Source organism: Rosa chinensis, chromosome 1 (assembly GCF_002994745.2).
Source record: "Rosa chinensis cultivar Old Blush chromosome 1, RchiOBHm-V2, whole genome shotgun sequence".
Taxonomy (NCBI): domain Eukaryota; kingdom Viridiplantae; phylum Streptophyta; class Magnoliopsida; order Rosales; family Rosaceae; genus Rosa; species Rosa chinensis.
The window spans coordinates 28,224,582-28,243,234 of NC_037088.1; the positions used below are offsets into that span (position 1 = coordinate 28,224,582).

Sequence of the window (18,653 nt, forward strand, 5' to 3'; positions counted from 1 at the left end):
GCACTACTTGAGCAACGAAGATAATGGGTGATCTTTGGATCCCCTTGCTTGACCTTGTACAATCGTATGATATTTTGATCACACGAATATATCATCCTTCAACTTCAAAAAAAAAAAAGAGTTTGGACACACATGATCCACTTTCTAATTGAGAAACATCTTCAACTTAATAGGATGAATCAATTTAGTAGTTAGTACAGTACAATTGAAATATTTACAATTATGAAGTCCCCAAATACTTTTTTTTTTTTTAATGAAAAACATCATCTCCATAACTCGGCTTGCTAATCACTTGTGAGCCTTTAGCCAGAAAAGGGAAAAAATGACACTTGCTGGTCTTGAACTAAATGAGTTAAAGCTCTTCCAACTTACCTAGGCTCCTAGTGTAGAGTATGCACCTATCCAAAGGATGTTGGGTCTTGACATGGAATTACGGTAACAAGTTGTCATCAAGATTTGGGAAGTAAAATCTGGTATTTGTTGCTTATAAAGCATAGAACCAAGCAGTACAGTACAACTATCTTGCTAGATTGGGAAGTTAGCCGCTCAGTTGTAGAAGAAAAGATTGAGGTTAGCCATGCCATTATATAAAAGAAGATAATGATGATCTAATAAAACTGAAATCACAAATAACCCTGGCAGGTACAGAAATTGTTCGCTCAGCAATAAAAATTATTCAAAGTACACTCAAAGCTCATTAGACCAAAACTTCACAATGGCGTCTATATACTCTTTAAATACAGCCCAAAGTGATTTGCCTTCTCGATTTGTGGAATTTCTAGACGCCTTTTGCCACGATTCGCTGTCCAAAAAAAATATTCAAATACATATTAGGATCCTAAACAAGCCTGTTTAATTGCTAGATTCTGTAGAAAAACAAGCACCAAATGGCTTATAAGGATTAACAGGATGTACTTACAGACTAATCCTGTCTAAAGTGTTGCTTCCTTTTTGCAAGCCTGCGCTGGAGTGCACACCAACTTCATCTTCAATCACAAGCACCTCTTTGGTTTGTGACAGCCCATCGCAAACACTGGTACCATTAAGGTTCTTTGTATCTGGAGCTTTCATTATCTGCAAATATAGATTGACAATAGTTTCAAGCTGAGCTTTTTACTCCTACATGCTTTGAACAAGATTAACTGAGTTCTACACACTGGTTCTTCTGACAAGGAACATACTTTTGTTAATAGAAAAATGAAGGTTAAAATGGAGAGGACAAGAGGTCCAATGATCCATCCCCAGTACTATCTACAACTTGGACCAACAACATCACTAGTATTACTTTGACCGAAAAAGATTCATGCAATAGGACAGTAAAAGTAGGAAGCTTTAAGTACACCGCAATCCAATCGAATAAAGTTATCCCTTAAATGGATTGGGATCGCCTTGCTTCATAGAATACTTAAGTCCTCTCACAAGTTTTGGAGGAAAGAAAAGTATATGGTTTCGGGAAGATGTGCTATGAAGGGCTGTTTCCTGGGTTGTGTGGATTGAAACAAAAGGATCTTCAATATTGCTGAGGGTGAGATGGTGGATCACATATGGGAGACAGTCTGTTTTTTGGCTTCTTTGTGGGAATCTAATTCAGCAAGCTTCAGGAATTTCTCTTTTCTTACTATCTGCTAACTTTTGTTGTTTGGTTTTCTGTTGTGCTGTTGATGTGTCTATACATTTGTTTGAGTGGTGGACTAGAAAAAGAAAAGTGCAAAACTGAGAATATATAACACTGACTCGTCTAAAAGTACAATTGGTATTTGAGAGCAAATGAAAATTCCAGGATTTCAAAATAAAAAAATACCTTAGCTCCAGCAGTCCCTTCAATTTGTTCAAAGCTCTCAGATATAGGAACGTCATTTCCAGGTGCTTTGACCTTAAGGTCTGTGCTTCCTTTTTCATGTATAATATTTCCTTCAAGGGTTGAGCGATTTGAGGTCTCCAGTGATGGGTCTCTGACAATTTCTAAGGCTTCCTCATTTACTGAGCTGGATTTGTTTCCAACCAAGGGGCTTTTCACCACTACTTTATCGTCGACCAAACTATTCACGGAATATACTGTATCCAACAGCGTACTATCAACACCAGTGGCTAACCCCATCCCCTTGGTTCCTTTATCCTCAGTAGATATACCAAAATTTCCTAATTCTACCTTTCCATCCAAGCTCTCAGTAGTCCTAGTAACAGGCGTTAAGGGGAATGTCTCAACTATTACATCTGCTTCTATGGAGGTCACTTTAGACCTAGATATTGCCAAAACTTCTTCAACATTTTTCTCTACTTCCAAAGGCACACTTGTTCTATGCTCTGCACATGTCAGTTCCTCAGTTTGTTTGTCTTCCTGATCTACCTGGCCGCCATTGTCAAACATCTGATATTCATGACAAATACAATTCCCATCAGAAACTACAGATTCTTCAGCTACCTTCTTCTCTGTTTCCACTGGCACAGTTACTTGCAACTCTTTACTCTCCACTTCTTTGCTATTCACTTCTGCTGCAGTGCCATTGATGGCTCGGCCATGGTCGAGAATCTGATGTTCAAGAGTAAACGAATGACCATCAGAAGCCAAAACCATTTCTTGAACTGTACCCTGATTTTGATTGTTGGCAAACTGAGAATCATTTGATGCTTCTGACAAAGCATTTTGAGGTTCTGCAGCAATCGAACCAAGTGGATTACGTTCCAAGAACTGATCAATAGTCTGATCCTCTGCAACGAACTTAGCAGGACCCAGCACTCTATTTTCTTGGATTACATCTCGGACAATTTCTCGTACAGTGTAGAAAGATCCACCAACTTCCTTGTGGGTCAGATTAAGTGATGGAAAACTCCCGTTGTGTAGAATCTGATACCTGTAAGCAACATCAGAACATAGCTGTAATGACCTGCTTTCGAGTTGACATACAGAGAAGTAGAAATTCAATAAATTAACAAATTTGGAGTCATTTTTTACATAAGACTTGAAGCTGAATAATCCCTCCAAGTTCTTTGATTTTTCTTTTTCCCCTTATATCCCTCCAATTTCAAAAGGCAGTGACAATCTTACTACATCTGCCTAACCAAAATGGCCATATTAAACACAATAAAAGTATGATACACTAGTACTTGTTTTATTTCTAAGCAACAAGAATGTTAAACTCAGTTTCAGTTAATCGAACTGAACTTGGAAAGTGAAAGGGAAAAAAAATGTCTTTAATGAGTGCTGAGACAGGACATTACTCTTGTTCATCTGGACATAGAATAAAAGATATCAAAGCATTACCTCACGTAATTCAGAAATGCCAACCCATTCTTAATCCAGCTATAACATGACCACATCATAATTTAATTTACATTTTGAGAAGTCCCATGCAGAAATTTGTTTGAAACATGGAGGATCTAGAAAGCAAAACATTAAAAAAAGATATCCATATGCAAAAGTCTCCTGCCCAACTACAATAACATTCTTCATTTTTGAATATAAAACAGCAGTGACTTTTTTCTTTTTTTTTTCAGTTAGTTACAATACTAGCAATTCTGAACAAAGAAAATATGATGTTCTTACTTTTTTATAAAGGCTTCAACCATTTCCTTCCTCTCCTCCTTTGAACGCCGAATTCGGGACTTCCTTCCTTCAGATTCATTGTTTTTAGCTAGGGCAAATGTTTGCCCAACCCAGCCACCCTTTATAGCATGCATTACATTCAAAAGGCTCGCCACCTTACGAAAATCAAACCTACAAACAAGAGAGTCCTTGTTAAAGAAGCTTTTCAGAACTTCCACAGTAAGCAAAAACATACAAGAAAAGTCGCTGAACATAATACACAGGACAATGACATACAAAAAACATATTCATAGACCGTACTGGTAGCTTGGCACGTGTGAATGATGTCCAAGTAATTACTATCCAAGCAGGAAGTACACCAATATTTAAAATCACAATCAGAATCAGCATCCATCATCTCAATCTTCAAAGGATCTTATTATCACAAATATCTGTTGCAATATCTAACTAGTAGGTAACAAAAGTATTATCCAGTGATGGTTAGAATTAAAAAAAAAACTAAAATAAAAATCAATGCGAGTTACACAAACTCAATAAGTAAGGACAGATCAGCGAAGCCATACTAAAAACAGTGAACCAAAATGAAAAAAAAAAAACATTATGCGCATCCCCAACTATATGTTGCAAACATAGAGCATCACAACTCTCCACAACAATCGCCATGGCTCACGACTTACTTTTACCTTCATTTCGTTATATCTCATAGACTATACCACCTTATTCTATTAAGCACAGGAAGATGGCATGAGTTTGCATACTACTTTTCATAATCCAAAATACATTTGTATTTCAATTTCCTACATTTCCTCTGAAATTTTGCAAGAGTAGACTCTCACAACCCAGAGAATGCAACCAGCCAGATCGAAAAAAAAAAAAAGCAGCACCAATTAGTAACAAAAAGTATAGACAAACCCCAATTATACATACACAAGATGAGTGAGTGTGTGTGGGTACGAAGGCTCGAAATTTAACAATAAAAAAACAGCTACAGAAACCAAAAAGATGATCAACCCACATATATAAACAGCGAAAATCCAACAACCAAGAAGTGGAGTTGGGAGAAATGAAGAATCTAGAGATAACAGTAAGAGTGTATAGGCTCAAACAAAGAATGTTTTTGTGAAGGAAAATATAGAGGGAGAAGGGCTGGAAATGATAGAAAGAGTGAAGGTTGAGAAAAATTACCTGAAGAGAGCGAGGAATTGGGTTCTGGGGTTTTGGAAAACCCTACTGCTACTACTAGTATAGTTCTAGGCACCGAGACTGAGTGAGAGAGGCGACCCAAATCAATTAAAACTAGGGAAATGAACCTGTCGTTTGTTTTTCTTTTGGTCTCAGAACTGTTACGGACTTTGGTCGTTTTTTTTTTTTTTTTTTTTTTTTTTTTTAGAGGATGTGAATGTTACGCTCTTTTCAAAGGAAGTGAATGTTACGCACTTTTCCTAAGGAAGTGAATTTTATGGGTCTCTTTTTTTTTTTTTTGGTATCTGTGGTTTTCATATGTTTTTTTCCTGCCTAATTAATTTAGTTTTCATTTTAATATATAGAGGGTATTTCCATAACAATATATGTTTTTCCTGATGAGCAATAATTAGACTCACCCTTACGGTGAACGAACATATTCACCCTCATTGTCGATTAACATACTTTTACTAAATAAATCCATAATCTAACGGTCCATATCTTAAATAAGCATTTAAAGATCATCTCTGTAAAAAAAATCAATTGAATCAAACAAATGGATGGTTCTAACGACACTGACTACTATTATGATGAACCGTCCATGTATTTCATATAAATGAATAACTAAAAGGTCTTCAATTTGATTGGTTTTTTACAGAGCTAATCTTTGTATTACGTTGCATAATATGAATGGTCGGATTAGAAAATTATAAAGATATTATGCATTAATCACAAGAGATGGTGAATATGCTCATTCACCCAAAAGGGGTGAACCTAATCGTTGTGATTTGCTGATAAGCTCTATTCTTTTAAATATAGTATAGATTACATAAATAGTTACTAAACTATAACCCACTAGATATTTTGGTCACTGATTTTTCAAAATATCACTTTATTCATTCAAATTTAACAATGCAATTCAATTTAGTCATTGCTGTCAAATATGTTGTTATTTGCTAAACACCATTAACCTAAGAGTATTTTAGTCCATTCAAAAAAAAGAGTATTTTAGTCCATTCATCCTAAGAGTATTTTAGTCCATTCAAATTTAACAATGCAATTCAATTTAATCATTGTTGTCAAATATGTTGTTATTTGTTAAACATCATTAACCTAATGCCTCGTTTGGTTCGCGGAATTAAAGACTTGGGAAAGAAAATTTATTCATTTTCTTTGTTTGGTGTACGTAAGGAAAGGAACAACTTTCCTTTAAGAAGGAAAAACATGGGGGAAAATGAATCCTCCCATCCTCCAAATGATTTATTTTTCCTTTTACTTTCCTAGTATTAATTACATAATATAAATACATTTATATACTTGTTGAAAATAATTATTGATAATTTTATTCAAAAATAATGACGAGAGCTCTCCTCTCTCATGCCTGGCGGCGGCAAACCCTAGTTCTAGGGTTTTGCTCATTGAATTTTACGGCCTCCGATGAGTTTCCTACTCCTCATAAAGCATGTATGTCACCCTCCTCGAGGTCGTCCTTCCTCTCTGTTCAACATATGGGTTGTGGCATCCGCTCCTTGTTGAATTGCCTTTCGAATTGTGGCGTTGTTCGAGGGAAGTCTGATCTGGGCTTGAAGATCTCTCGTCGGAGGAGGCTATTCTCATAATGAAGCGATTCGCATTTGGGATCCTGGACTTGTTTCTTCTCTTTTTCGGGGCAGAAAGAGTTACTCTAATGGAGCCGGAGACGGAGGAGGACAGTGACTAAAGGCTCCGATCCGACTTGCTAGGTTTGTCTAGGCGAGTGGACTTCAGCGAGTGGCCTAGGAATGGTGTGTCGTGTCATTCTAGAGGGCTGCTCATTCTTCTGGTGGTGGATAACTCTCTTCCTCTAGGGATCTAGCAGCACGGGTTGGGTGGTGCCGGCGAAAGACTGGGATTATGGGATTGGGTGGTTTGGGTGCCCAAAGTAAGTTTAATTGGGCCTAGGTCTGCGCTTGTTTGTGGGGCTCTATAAGTGAGTGGGCTTTCTCTAGGCCTACGCACTCTTGGGCTCGTTTTTGGGACCCAGGTGGCTGGTGTTGTTTAATCTAGGCCCTAGTTCAATTTTGGATTGGAGTCTCGGTTTCATGGTTCTTATTCTTGAGAGTTCGATTGCTAGCGTCCAAGTTTTTGACACCCTTGGTCGCCTTCGTCCTCTCGGGAGCCTCACCTTGCTCTCTTGAGGTGTATCTCCCAAGCTATGGTTACGATCCTGGTTACGGTTACTACTACAGTTTCGCTGCTGAATTGATATATGCAGTGCAGTTCTTGGCTTTTCGGCTTCTAGTCATGTTCAAAGGGCATTTAGTCATACCCTGGTTACTTTTCAAACTTAGATGCGCTTGTGCATCCTGTTTTGGTTCATTGTTTTCTTTTCGATGCTTTTGCATCGCTACTTGTACTCCTTAGTTTCACTTAATAAAGCTTGTCGTTTTCCCCCTAAAAAAAAATTTATTCAAAAAGTTTATGAGATTTGTGTAATTCTATATTTTAATACATGAGAACATAAATGAAATCTTAATATGATTTAGCTTCCTTTCCTTGCACAAACCAAACACGAAAATGGAAAAACACATATATTTTCTCGTTGCTTTCCCAATGTTTCCAAACAGCAGAAAGGAAAACAAACTTCCCATTAGTTTTCCTTTCCCATAGGAAATATAAATTAATTGATTTACTTTCCACGAACCAAACGAGGTCTAAGAGTTTTTTTTTGTTTTTTTGAAAGATAGATAGGGGAAACACCCCTAGTTCTAATTATTCAAGTGAGTAGTAAGACATTCAAATTTAACAATACAATTCAATTTAGTCATTGCTGTCAAATGTGTTGTTAATTGTTAAATACCATTAACCTAAGAGTGTCTTAGTCCATTCATCCAAAAACAAAATCTATTCATTCACTTCTGACTTCTTTTATTTGTTTATGTAGACACCAAAAAATTTAATGAAAATAAAATTCATTAAATAATTTGGTCAACACTTGAAATTATGACCCAACAAATTTAGTCGGCATGTGGGTCCCACAAAATATTCATGTGGCTTATGAGTAAGCAAAACCAAGCAGACTCAGAGAATGACACGTGGCGGCATACGAAAGGCCTGACGGCAAAAATAAATTTGTTCCGACTTAATTAGCTGATATTAAGGCGGATCAATTAAATTAAATCAATTGATTCCGAGTCAAATCAAGTATTAAATTTCGTTTGCTGATTAGAATCAATTTATTTAAATTGATAATCAAGATGAAAATCAGCCATCAAATTAATTGGATAATTCCTTAATAGTCGTGATTAAATCGATTAATTAAAACTAATTGATTTGATTATGCTATTAATGAAATACAATTAAAATCAGCTATCAAATTGATTGGCTAATTCCTTAATAATCGTGATTAAATCAGTTAATCAGGACTGATTGATTTGATTATGTTATTAAGGAAAATGCAATTAATTACGTGTCATCAAGGCATTCCAAATTGAGAGAGACACCGACACTATAAATACCCCCTCTCAAATCAACAGAAGGACTTGGGCCGAAAAAGAGAACAAAACACTCTCAAAATTTCTGAAGCCTCCCAAGCTAGTGAAAAACCATCAAGCTTCCAAATAACAAGTTCCTCACCAACCTCAAGTCAAAACGTTCGTCACGTGTCGACTCTCGTGACCATCGTACAACTCAAGATCAAGTGTCAAGCCCTTGAGTGAAATTCATGGTCAGAGATAAAATCAGAGGATTACCAAATATTGTAACCCTCACTTAAATTAATAAAATTATTATTATTGTACACGTGTCTGCATTTTGTTTGTTTTCAGATTCCCGTGTTTACAAATTGGCATACCTAGTGGGACCTCTTTGCCTCTCATCTCCTTCTCCGTAAGACGATTCCAAACAAATCTCGTCGAGCAATGGCTTCCCAGAACACTCAAGTCATCCTGAAGAACAAGTCCAAGACAACGACCTCAAAATCGAGCATCAGCTCATCTGGTCACGTCACTCGAAGCATGGCAAAGGTTCAACCAACAACATTTGTGGCTTTGCCTTCTAAGCCTCACCAACCAATCATCACCGTGGAAAGTTTAGGGGCAGGGAAGCATGTCCCTCGAAGTGAAGAGAGACAAGCTCCAAATACAAAACCAAGGGAACGGTCGCTCTCACCTGCCTTAGATGGTCACTCAAGCGCAAGATCATACAAGGGGAGTTTTGATGCTGAAGAAAATAACACTTTTGGAATGCAGTCAAATGGTAAGTCTCACCCCCCAGTAATGCAATTCATGATGACTGGGACAACCACGCTCGAAGAGCAGGTAGCTAATCTGATGGAGGCGGTTCAAAAGCTCACTAATACCGTCGAAGAAAAGGATATGTAGATTGCTCAACTTTAGAGCAGGCTCTAGAAACAAAATGATGAGGATTCTGCTAAGATTCCATACAAGAATGACAAAGAGAAACAAAAAGAAACTTCAAAGACAAATGACAAAGACAGTGAAAGCCTACTTGGTTCTTTGTCCGTCCAGCAGCTACAAGACATGATCAATAACTCCATCACAGCTCAATATGGAGGCCCCTCTCGTGATTCTCTCACATATTCCAAGCCGTACATAAAAAGAATAGACAGCCTGAGGATGCCATATGGGTACCAGCCGCCCAAGTTTCAGTAATTCGAGGGCAAGGGTAATCCAAAATAACATATTGCTCATTTTGTTGAGACTTGCAACAATGTTGGAATGGAGGGAGATAATCTTGTTAAGCAGTTTGTACGTTCATTAAAAGGCAACGCCTTTGAATGGTACACAGATCTGGAACTTGAGTCAATCGACAGTTGGGATCAGATGGAGCGTGAGTTCCTGAATCTTTTCTATAGCACGAGACGCACAGTAAGCATGATGGAACTTACTAGCGCCAAGCAATGGAAAGACGAACGCATAGTTGATTACATCAATAGGTAGTGTTCATTGAGTCTCGATTGCAAAGATCGACTGTCAGAAGTATCTACAGTGGAAATTTGCATCCAAGGCATGCACTTTGATTTGTTATACATCCTACAGGGGATCAAGCCCCGTACGTTTGAAGAGCTGGCTACGCGAGCACACGACATGGAGTTGAGTACAGCTAGCCACAAAGGGAAGAATGAGTCAATTGTTGACCAAAGAAAACACAAGGGCTTCGGAAGCAAGTTTGACAAGGCACAGAAGAAGTTTACAAAAGAATCGATGGCCGTTAACATTGCCCCAGTCAAAATCTCTACACGAGATAAGGAGGTTAAGAAAGCAGAGCCAACTCGCACCTACGACAGAACAAAGCGTTCGTTGAAGGAATGGCAACAAAAGACGTATCCCTTCCCAGATTCTGACGTGGCAAGCATGTTGGAAGATCTGCTAGAGAAAAAGGTGATAGAACTCCCAGAATGCAAGCCGCCCGAGGAAATGTGTCTTGTTAAGGATCTGAAATACTGCAAGTACCACCGGATCGTCAGTCACCCAATGGAGAAATGCTTTATTCTGAAAGATTTAATAATGAATCTCACCAAGCAAGGAAGTATTGAGCTGGATGTCGACGATGTTGCTGAGGTAAATTGCATTACCATCGTGTTTGGTTCATTCGAGCCTGCCCCGTTGTCTCCTCTTCCAATGAAAGCACCATATCAACTTTCGAGAAAGCCATGCATAAAGTCAAAGTTGGAGGAAGTCAGGCCAATCCATCAAGTGAACCTCGCACCTGTTGCAACCCCTAAGGTTGATTCAATTGTTGATGACGAGGGATGGATACTTGTTACTCGAAGGAAGGCACGCAAGAGCCCATCGCCATGTTTACCTATGACTCAAGCAAAATACAAGCAATCACAAGAAAGCCGTCAGTGTCTTGAGAAAGGTGGGACAAAATTTATCAAAAAGAGGGGCAATCCTTCCGTTCAAAAATTCCATAGTGTGGTCTCATCAACAAAAGTCTTTCCCAAGAGAGGCAACGAACAAGTCCACATGGCAACAAGCTCCGAAATTAGTTCAAAGGATTCTGCTAAAGCTAAGTCAAGCACGGTCAATATGAACCAAACTTCAGAGGAGAACGAGGTGTTGAAGCAGCTAGAAGACCGACCATTGCACTTCAGCATTTCTGATCTACTACAATTGCCAAAATCGACAAGATGTGCTTTGGTACAGGTGCTGATAGACATAGGCAAGTACTCCACAGAGATTAACAAGGTGAAACTGAAGGAATGTGTCATGTGTGTTGCAGATTGTGGCACCATCCACTTTACGGATGAAGACGTTCAGTTAGGCACTAAACCGCACAATATACCTCTTTTCGTGACAGGGTATGTGCGAGATCAAAAGCTAAACTGCATGCTTGTAGACTAAGGGTCTGCTGTAAACATCATGCCTAGGTCAACTATGAAGCTGCTTGGCATCAATGTGGAAGAGTTTTCTCACAGCCGTCTCATGATTCAAGGCTTCAACCAAGGGGGGCAAAGAGCCATAGGAATGATCAGAGTAGATATGACGATTGGAGAAATGAAGTCCAACACTTTGTTCCACGTGATCGATGCGAAGACCTCCTACAATTTATTGTTAGGACGACCGTGAGTTCACGAAAATGGCATCGTTTCCTCTACTTTTCATCAATGCTTCAAGTTCTACCATGACGGAGTAAAAACAATAGCAGGTGATATTAAGCCGTTCACTGAAGCTGAATCTTACTTTGCGGATTCCAAGTTTTACATGGATGATGAAACAGTAAGGGAAGTTCTCTTAGTTGGAGTACCCTCTACAGGGAAGACTGATGAACTACGTAATAAAGAAGTGGAATCTAGCATGGCAAGAAATCGCAAGGAGGAACCACATAAAGTTTCGTTGGAAACTAAAGTGGCAGCTTCAAAGAACAAAATCAACTCCTCTACTTCAGTCCTTCATTATGTGCCAAGGTCTAGGCGAAAAGAAGGGGAATCTCTTTTTGTAGAGGCAAATGAGCAAGAACGTCCACGAAAGCTAGATGAGAAGGATGTAGAATTGCTAAAAGAAACATCAATCATACCGTTGACGAAGTTAAGCAACGCAACTCCAACCAAGCAGCCACTAAAGAAAGGATTCGACTTGCTAAAGGGGTTTGTCAAACCGATTCAAGGCAAGACAGAGCATGGGACACTTCCTGACAAAAGGACAAATGAAGGATTCGACCGTAACGCTTACAAGCTGCTAGCAAAGGCTAGATATGACTTCGGTTCATCAAGCAAGGAAGGTGGCCAAGTCATCCGTGGTAAAATGGTGCATGAGCTTAATGAATCTCAAAGGAGGTTGAGAGAGCAAGGATGCATATCTGACCCTGCTAAAGCAAGTCTTGGTTTTGTACCAGGCAAACCAATCAAAATTTTAGGAAGAAGAAAAGTTGAGAAGGCAAGCACGCAACACATCAGTGTTGAAATAATAGAAGAAGAGACTCAGGAATCTAAATCTGCCTCTCGCGTTTCTGCACTTGATCGCATTTGTCCTAATTCTCAAGCTGCAGTGCCTGAATAAGTTGATGAGTTGGCGCCTCGAGTTTCTGGATTTGATCGTGTTGATACGTCAACAAGCCGAATCTCAGTTTTCAATCGTATCACCTAAACGACTAGTCGAGCTTCTGTGTTCAATAGGTTGTCATCTTCCAATGAAGAAAATAAGAAATCGGAGGTAGTCCCTCGAAAGTTAGCACTTGAGAGGATACAAGCACCCAAAGAGCAACAAAGGCGAAAGAGAAAGAGGATCGAAGACCAAGGAAACGACAAAGATCGAGATCCGAAGTCTCATCCCGTCACGCATAAAGCGACGCTCTATGTTAGAGGTGAGCTCAAGTGAACAACTCAAAGTGAAGGAGCACACCATCATACTCACTGGCCAAGTCGGAACAAGTAATGTTGATGGCAATGGCGAAGATGAGATTGTTCAGTCTGCCGATCATACCATGGTAGCAGAAGCAGAGGCTTTTGAAGAAGAAGACCATGATCATTCTGAGGATGAAGTAGATGAAGCTCCTCCAGAACATGAAGACGTGGGCAAGCTACTGTCGACGAGCTTAAAGAGCTCAATTTGGGAACTGAGGAAGTTCCAAGACCTATCTTCGTGAGCGCTTCACTGAGTCCCGAAGAAGAAAAGGAATACTATGATCTACGGCTTGAATATAAAGACGTTTTTGCATGGACGTACAAACAAATGCTTGGCTTGACCCAAAGATAGTGGTTCATCGTCTCGCAGTTAAACCTGAGGCTCGACCGATCAAGCAAACACAACGAGGCTTTTGGACAGTACTCCTTCCTCAAATTGAAGCTGAAGTTGATAAGTTGATTGCTGCAGGTTTCATTAGAGAGGTTCAATATCCTAAGTGGATTGCAAACATTGTTCCTGTCAAGAAAAAGAAAGGACAACTCCGTGTATGTGTGGACTTCCGTGACTTAAATGACGCATGTCCGAAAGATGACTTTCCTTTGCCCATCATTGAACTTATGTGGATGCAACAATAGGGCATGAAGCTTTATCCTTCATGGATGAGTCATCTGGATACAATCAAATAAGGATGGCCTTAGAAAATGAAGAGCTTACTGCATTCTGCACTCCCAAAGGCATTTATTGCTATAAGGTCATGCCATTCGGGTTGAAAAATGTTGGTGCAACATATCAACGTGCCATGCAAAAAATCTTTGGAGACATGCTTCACAAGTACGTGGAATGTTATGTCGATGATTTAGTGGTCAAGTCAATAAAGAGGACGGATCATTTGCAAGACCTAAGAAGGGTGTTTGATAGACTACGCAAGTACCAGCTCAAAATGAACCCCCTCAAATGTGTTTTTGGAGTCAATTCAGGCAAGTTTCTTGGATTCATTGTGAAACATCGTGGCATTGAAGTGGACCAGTCAAAGATTAAGGCCATTCAAGACGTGCCTGAGCCAAGAAATCTACCTGAGTTAAAAAGTCTCCAAGGACGACTCGCCTTTATTAGACGGTTCATATCAAACCTCACAGACCGTTGTCAGCCTTTCAGTTGACTTCTGAAGAAGGATGTGCCTTTCGTATGGGATGAAGCTTGCCATAATGCCTTTAAAAGCATAAAGAAGTACTTGGCAAACCCTCCAGTGTTAGGTGCACCCATCCTTGGGAAGCCACTGATCCTCTACATCGCCGCGCAAGAGCGATCACTCGTAGCACTCCTAGCCCAAGAAAATGAAGAAAAGAAGGAGAGAGCACTGTATTACTTGAGTCGAACTCTCACAGGACCGGAATTGAACTATCCATCGATAGAGAAAATCTGTCTCGCACTCATCTTCGCTATCCAAAAGTTAAGACATTACATGCAAGCTTACACAGTGCCTCTAGTGGCACGAGCTGACCTAGTCAAGTTTGTTATGTCGCAACCAGCCTTAACAGGGAGAATGGCAAAATGGGCACTACTCCTCAATCAGTATGAAATCATCTATATACCGGTCAAAACGGTTAAAGGACAAGCATTGGCTGATTTCCTAGCGGATCATCCTATCCCTGCGGATTGAGAGATTTCAGATGACTTGCCGGATGAAGAAGTCTTTAATACAGAGGTCCTCCTTGCTTGGAAAATGTTCTTTGATGGGTCTTCACAAGCAGATGGGGTAGGAGCTGGTGTGGTCTTCGTTTCTCCGCAAAGGCAGACATTGCTTTATGCCTTTACTCTTAGTGAACTATGTTCCAATAATGTTGCTGAGTACCAAGCGCTAATTATGGGACTACAAACCGCAGCTGAAATGACAATCTCAAATATAGAGGTGTATGGAAACTCGAAGTTAGTAGTTGATCAATTACTAACTATCTATGAAGTGAAGAAAGTGGATTTAGTTCCTTATTTTCAGCTCGCCACACAACTCTTAAAGGGTTTTGATGCTATCACACTAACGCATGTGCCAATAAAAGAAAATCAAACGGCAGACACTTTGGCCAACTTAGCAGCAGCTTTGGCATTATCAGAGGATGAAATCATACACCTTTCAATCTGCCAATGGTGGGTCGTACCGACAATCTTTGAGCTTTGCATGAAGATTCCAATGTTGTCTTTGTTTACGTGATCAAGGTTGATGACTGGAGGTACCCGTTGATTGATTACTGCAAGCGAAATAAGCTTTCGATAACCCAAAGCAACACTCAGACATAAGACGAAGAGTACCACGCTTCTTTTATTACAAGGAGACTCTTTATCAACGGATTGCTTCTTAGATATCTGGGGAAACAGGAAGCTGCTAAGGCTATGGAGGAAGCTCATTCAGGAGTATGCAGAGCTCACCAGTCAGGTCCTAAGCTCCATTTTCAAGTGAAGAGGATGGGTTACTATTGGCCCACCATGGTCAAATATTGCATGGAGTATGCACAAAGGTGTCAAGCTTGCCAGTTTCATGCAAACTTCATCCATCAACCACCAGAGCCATTGCATCCAACGATCGTCTCCTACCCTTTCGATGTGTGGGGACTTGATGCTGTAAGGCCCATAACTCCAAAATCCTCCGCCGGTCACTCATACATTCTAGCGGCTACGAATTCCTTTTCAAAGTGGGCAGAGGCGGTGCTGCTTAAGGAAATAAAGAAAGAAAATTTTGTAGACTTCATCAAAGGGAATATCATTTAACAATATGGTGTTCCGCGCTGCATCATCACAGCCAATGCCAAGTACTTTTCCAATAGTGCCATGGAGAAACTCTGTGAGAAATATCACTTCAAACTACACTTTTCTTCTATGTTCAACGCCCCGGCTAATAGGTTAGCTAAAGCATTCAACAAGAGATTGTGTAACATTTTGAAGAAAGTTGTCAGCAAAACAAAAAGGGATTGGCATGAAAGAATGGGTGAGGCACTTTGGGCCTACAGAAAGACATATCAAACTCCCACGAAAGCTACACCTTACTCCCTTGTATATGGTGTTGAAGCTTTCTTACTCTTAGAGAAACAAATTCCATCTCTAAGGATTGCTTTGCAAGAAGGACTGACTAATGAAGAGAATGCCAAGTTACGCCTTCAGGAGTTGGAAGCCTTAGATGAAAAGAGACTTGACACGCAACAGCACTTGGAATGCTATCAAGCTCGAATGTCACGAGCTTTCAACAAAGGGGTTCGACCCTGATCCTTTCAAGTTGGTGACCTAGTGCTTGCCATGCGCAAACCTATCATCATGACACACAAGACTGGTCCTAAATTCAAGTCAAAATGGGATGAACCTTATGTCGTCAGCGAAGTCTACACCAATGGAGCCTACAAAATTGTGGCTGAAGATGGCATGAGAATTGGCCCCATAAATGGAAAGTTCCTGAAGAGGTACTACACTTGAAGAAAGTAAGAAGATGCTCCTAGCCAGCACGAGCTTAAACTGCAAATGGCACCAAAAAAAAAAATTCACTTCATCCATAAACCCTTGAACTACGTGATGACTTGATTCCTTCATTAGAAGGATACGTATGCAGCTTGGGAATAACAATCTCAAGTTCAGTCAAATCAAATAAAAATAAAGGGTTTGTTTACCATTCATAAAGAAAATAAATGGAAAAGTACTTTATTTTCATAATAAGTCAAAGTTTGACTTATTACAAGTAATAAAGGAAAATGAAAAAATCATCATAAACTACGAATGGAGAATTGCTCTTCACACCCAAGTCAAACCCTTGAAGCTATTGCGGTGGCTCTCAAAAATATCTCGCAATGATTTTGTCGTCTCAAGCTCTGCAGTGGTCACCTCGGGGGTCTCTTGGATATGAGTCTTCTCTTTTTCTAGGTTGACAAGCTTCTTCTCCTGAAGTAGAAGTCTCTCGTCTAGTAAAATCACTGTTTGCTCCAATTTTCGCTGCTCCTCCTTTAATTTCTCCAAAGACTTGAGTGCAGATTGGCGATGATCAGAGTCAGCTTGACGAATTGAAGTGACCTTTGCAATTTCTGACTCTGTGTCAGCCAGACGTTGATTACGTGTGCCTGGAGTAGCCTTGCGTGAACAAGAAAATCGTGCCAGGTTGTATTGGTCAGCACTAGTCAACAATCCCTCAACTTTTCCCCTTACGGATGAAGGATCACTCCCATAATGGCTAAGTTCAGCTATCAGCTTGTCAAGTTCCCCCTTGCTGGAAAGAATGGTCTTTGAGGAGTGCTTCATTATCATATCTTCAATTTGTTCACAAACTAGTAGCAGCTTGTTGATGGATATCACGAAGTCTTTGGCTAGCAGCTCCACCAAGAGAGGCCTCAGAAAAAGCTATGGTGTTCAGAGGCTTAGGAGGATGCACCTTGGTAAGTGGATCTATACATGTATCATTAGTTAAAATAAAAAATAAATACAAATAAATAAAAAAGGGCCTTAAGTGAAATGAAAATACACAAGAGTTAATAATTGTACCTGTAGGGTCAATTTTCTATGAGTCATTCTTTGCATTGGATATTCCTTTCGTGGGTAAATAGTAAGCCTCAAGTTCCGCTGCAGAAGGAACACGTATAGGGTCTGAAAAGGCGTCATCGTTCCCCCAAAGTGGATGACCATCAATCTCTGCACCCTGAAAAGATAGGAAAAGAATAATTCAAGTTCCAAAAAAAAGACCCCAAAAAAAACTAACGCAAGTCCAAAAAAAAGGTACCTCATTACGTTGCAGCATCGGTTGTGAAGAAGTTGGAACATCACCAAGAAAGTCGGTATTCAGAGTATACTCAGCATTGAGATCGCAATAAGTAGGGCCAAGGTTGATGTCGGTCTTCTTACGCTTAAAGTGTACCTCACTATTATTGCTACTACTGCTCCCACTACGCCTTCTTTCTTGGATTGTGGGTCTTTTCAGCTTAAGTGGATGGACCAAAGCGATGTGAGAATCTAAAGAGTCTCCATCATCTTCTAAAATGTCGACCGGATGACCTTGACGGTCACTATCTGGGAGAAAAGCCCTATCAAGAGGTGCAGGGACGTTAGTGCTACATTCAACTTCACAAGGAATCACATTTTGGTGATGAGGTGGTGTTGCACGGGTGACGTTCTTATCTTCTTTTACTTTTAGAGTCTTGTACAGTGGTCCACTAGTAGGCGCTACTTTCGTTGCCTTCACTGGTGTAGAACAGCACACTTTAGACCACCAATTGACATAGTCTCGGGTAACCATGTACTCCGTGATAGCACTCTGGATCGGCAACGTTACCATGCATTTGGTGTTCATTCTGGTGCAAAAATCCCAATGCTTATAAATCAAAGCCAATACACTGGTGCGAACGTCATTGTTAAGGTTTCCAGGAATGTCTTGGACATAACCAAACTGTTGACTGAACCGATGTGGACTGTATGGCTGAATGACTAGTCGGTTATCCTGTCTGAGAGAAAGATACCCAGATCGAAGGCTGATGAGATATATGAAGTGTAAATGGGACATGTTATCGCGGTTGATGATCACTCTGCTCTCTGAAAATACCCTGGCAAATGCATAAATCCTCACATTGTCACATGCATTGAACAAAGAAAGCGCCTATGAGTCCCCAAAATGTTTAGCTGAAAATTCTCTGGAGAAGCGAACCATACGGGGCCTTAAGTCGTTGGGAAGTGGAGACTGAAAGTGGATGCCAAAGTACTCTGCTAGCCATGCATAAATGTAATGAAAAGGAAGAGCAGCCGAGCAGTTCCCTGGATCGCTGGAAATAGAAATCTCGCCTAAACCCTGATAGATGCTGGCTAGCACTGGTACCGCTAGGCAAAACTGTACACCCTGTGATATTTTGCTGGCAACTTTGAATACTCCCGGACGAATCAAACAAGTGTCGTCTCTGGGTAAAACAAAAAGGCATAACCAACAAGCAAGAAAGGCAGCCAAATAGGTGGGCTCTATATCTTCACCCTCCACGCCTAAGTCATCAAATGCTGCGAGGTCTGCAGAAGTTAGTTGTCGGATCTCATGGATCCTGCCAGATGGATTAAACGCATTCGGGGGCGGATCT

At 40.1% G+C, this 18,653-nt stretch overlaps 1 protein-coding gene across 1 annotated transcript; it reads right to left on the minus strand.

Annotated features, from left to right (window-relative positions):
- Nucleotides 1-588: 588 nt before the first annotated feature.
- LOC112193508 lies at nt 589-4,851 on the minus strand. Its single transcript, XM_024333718.2, has 5 exons — nt 4,730-4,851; nt 3,545-3,715; nt 1,802-2,852; nt 920-1,074; nt 589-802 (listed from the first exon to the last, which is right to left on the minus strand). Exons 2-5 carry the CDS (start codon nt 3,676-3,678, stop codon nt 688-690), a joined length of 1,455 nt encoding a protein of 484 aa, XP_024189486.1. The 5' UTR covers nt 3,679-3,715; nt 4,730-4,851; the 3' UTR covers nt 589-687.
- Between the last annotated feature and the right edge of the window lie 13,802 nt (nt 4,852-18,653).

What these genes read in the sequence shown, in the direction of transcription:
- LOC112193508 (XM_024333718.2), bottom strand. Translation starts at nt 3,678, where the DNA reads ATGCATGCTATAAAGGGTGGCTGGGTTGGGCAAACATTTGCCCTAGCT. An exon ending in GTTGAAGCCTTTATAAAAAA is followed by an intron (nt 2,853 to 3,544) that starts GTAAGAACATCA and finishes TGTTGCTTACAG; the next exon opens with GTATCAGATTCTACACAACG. An exon ending in ACTTTAGACAGGATTAGTCT is followed by an intron (nt 803 to 919) that starts GTAAGTACATCC and finishes TTTTTTGGACAG; the next exon opens with CGAATCGTGGCAAAAGGCGT.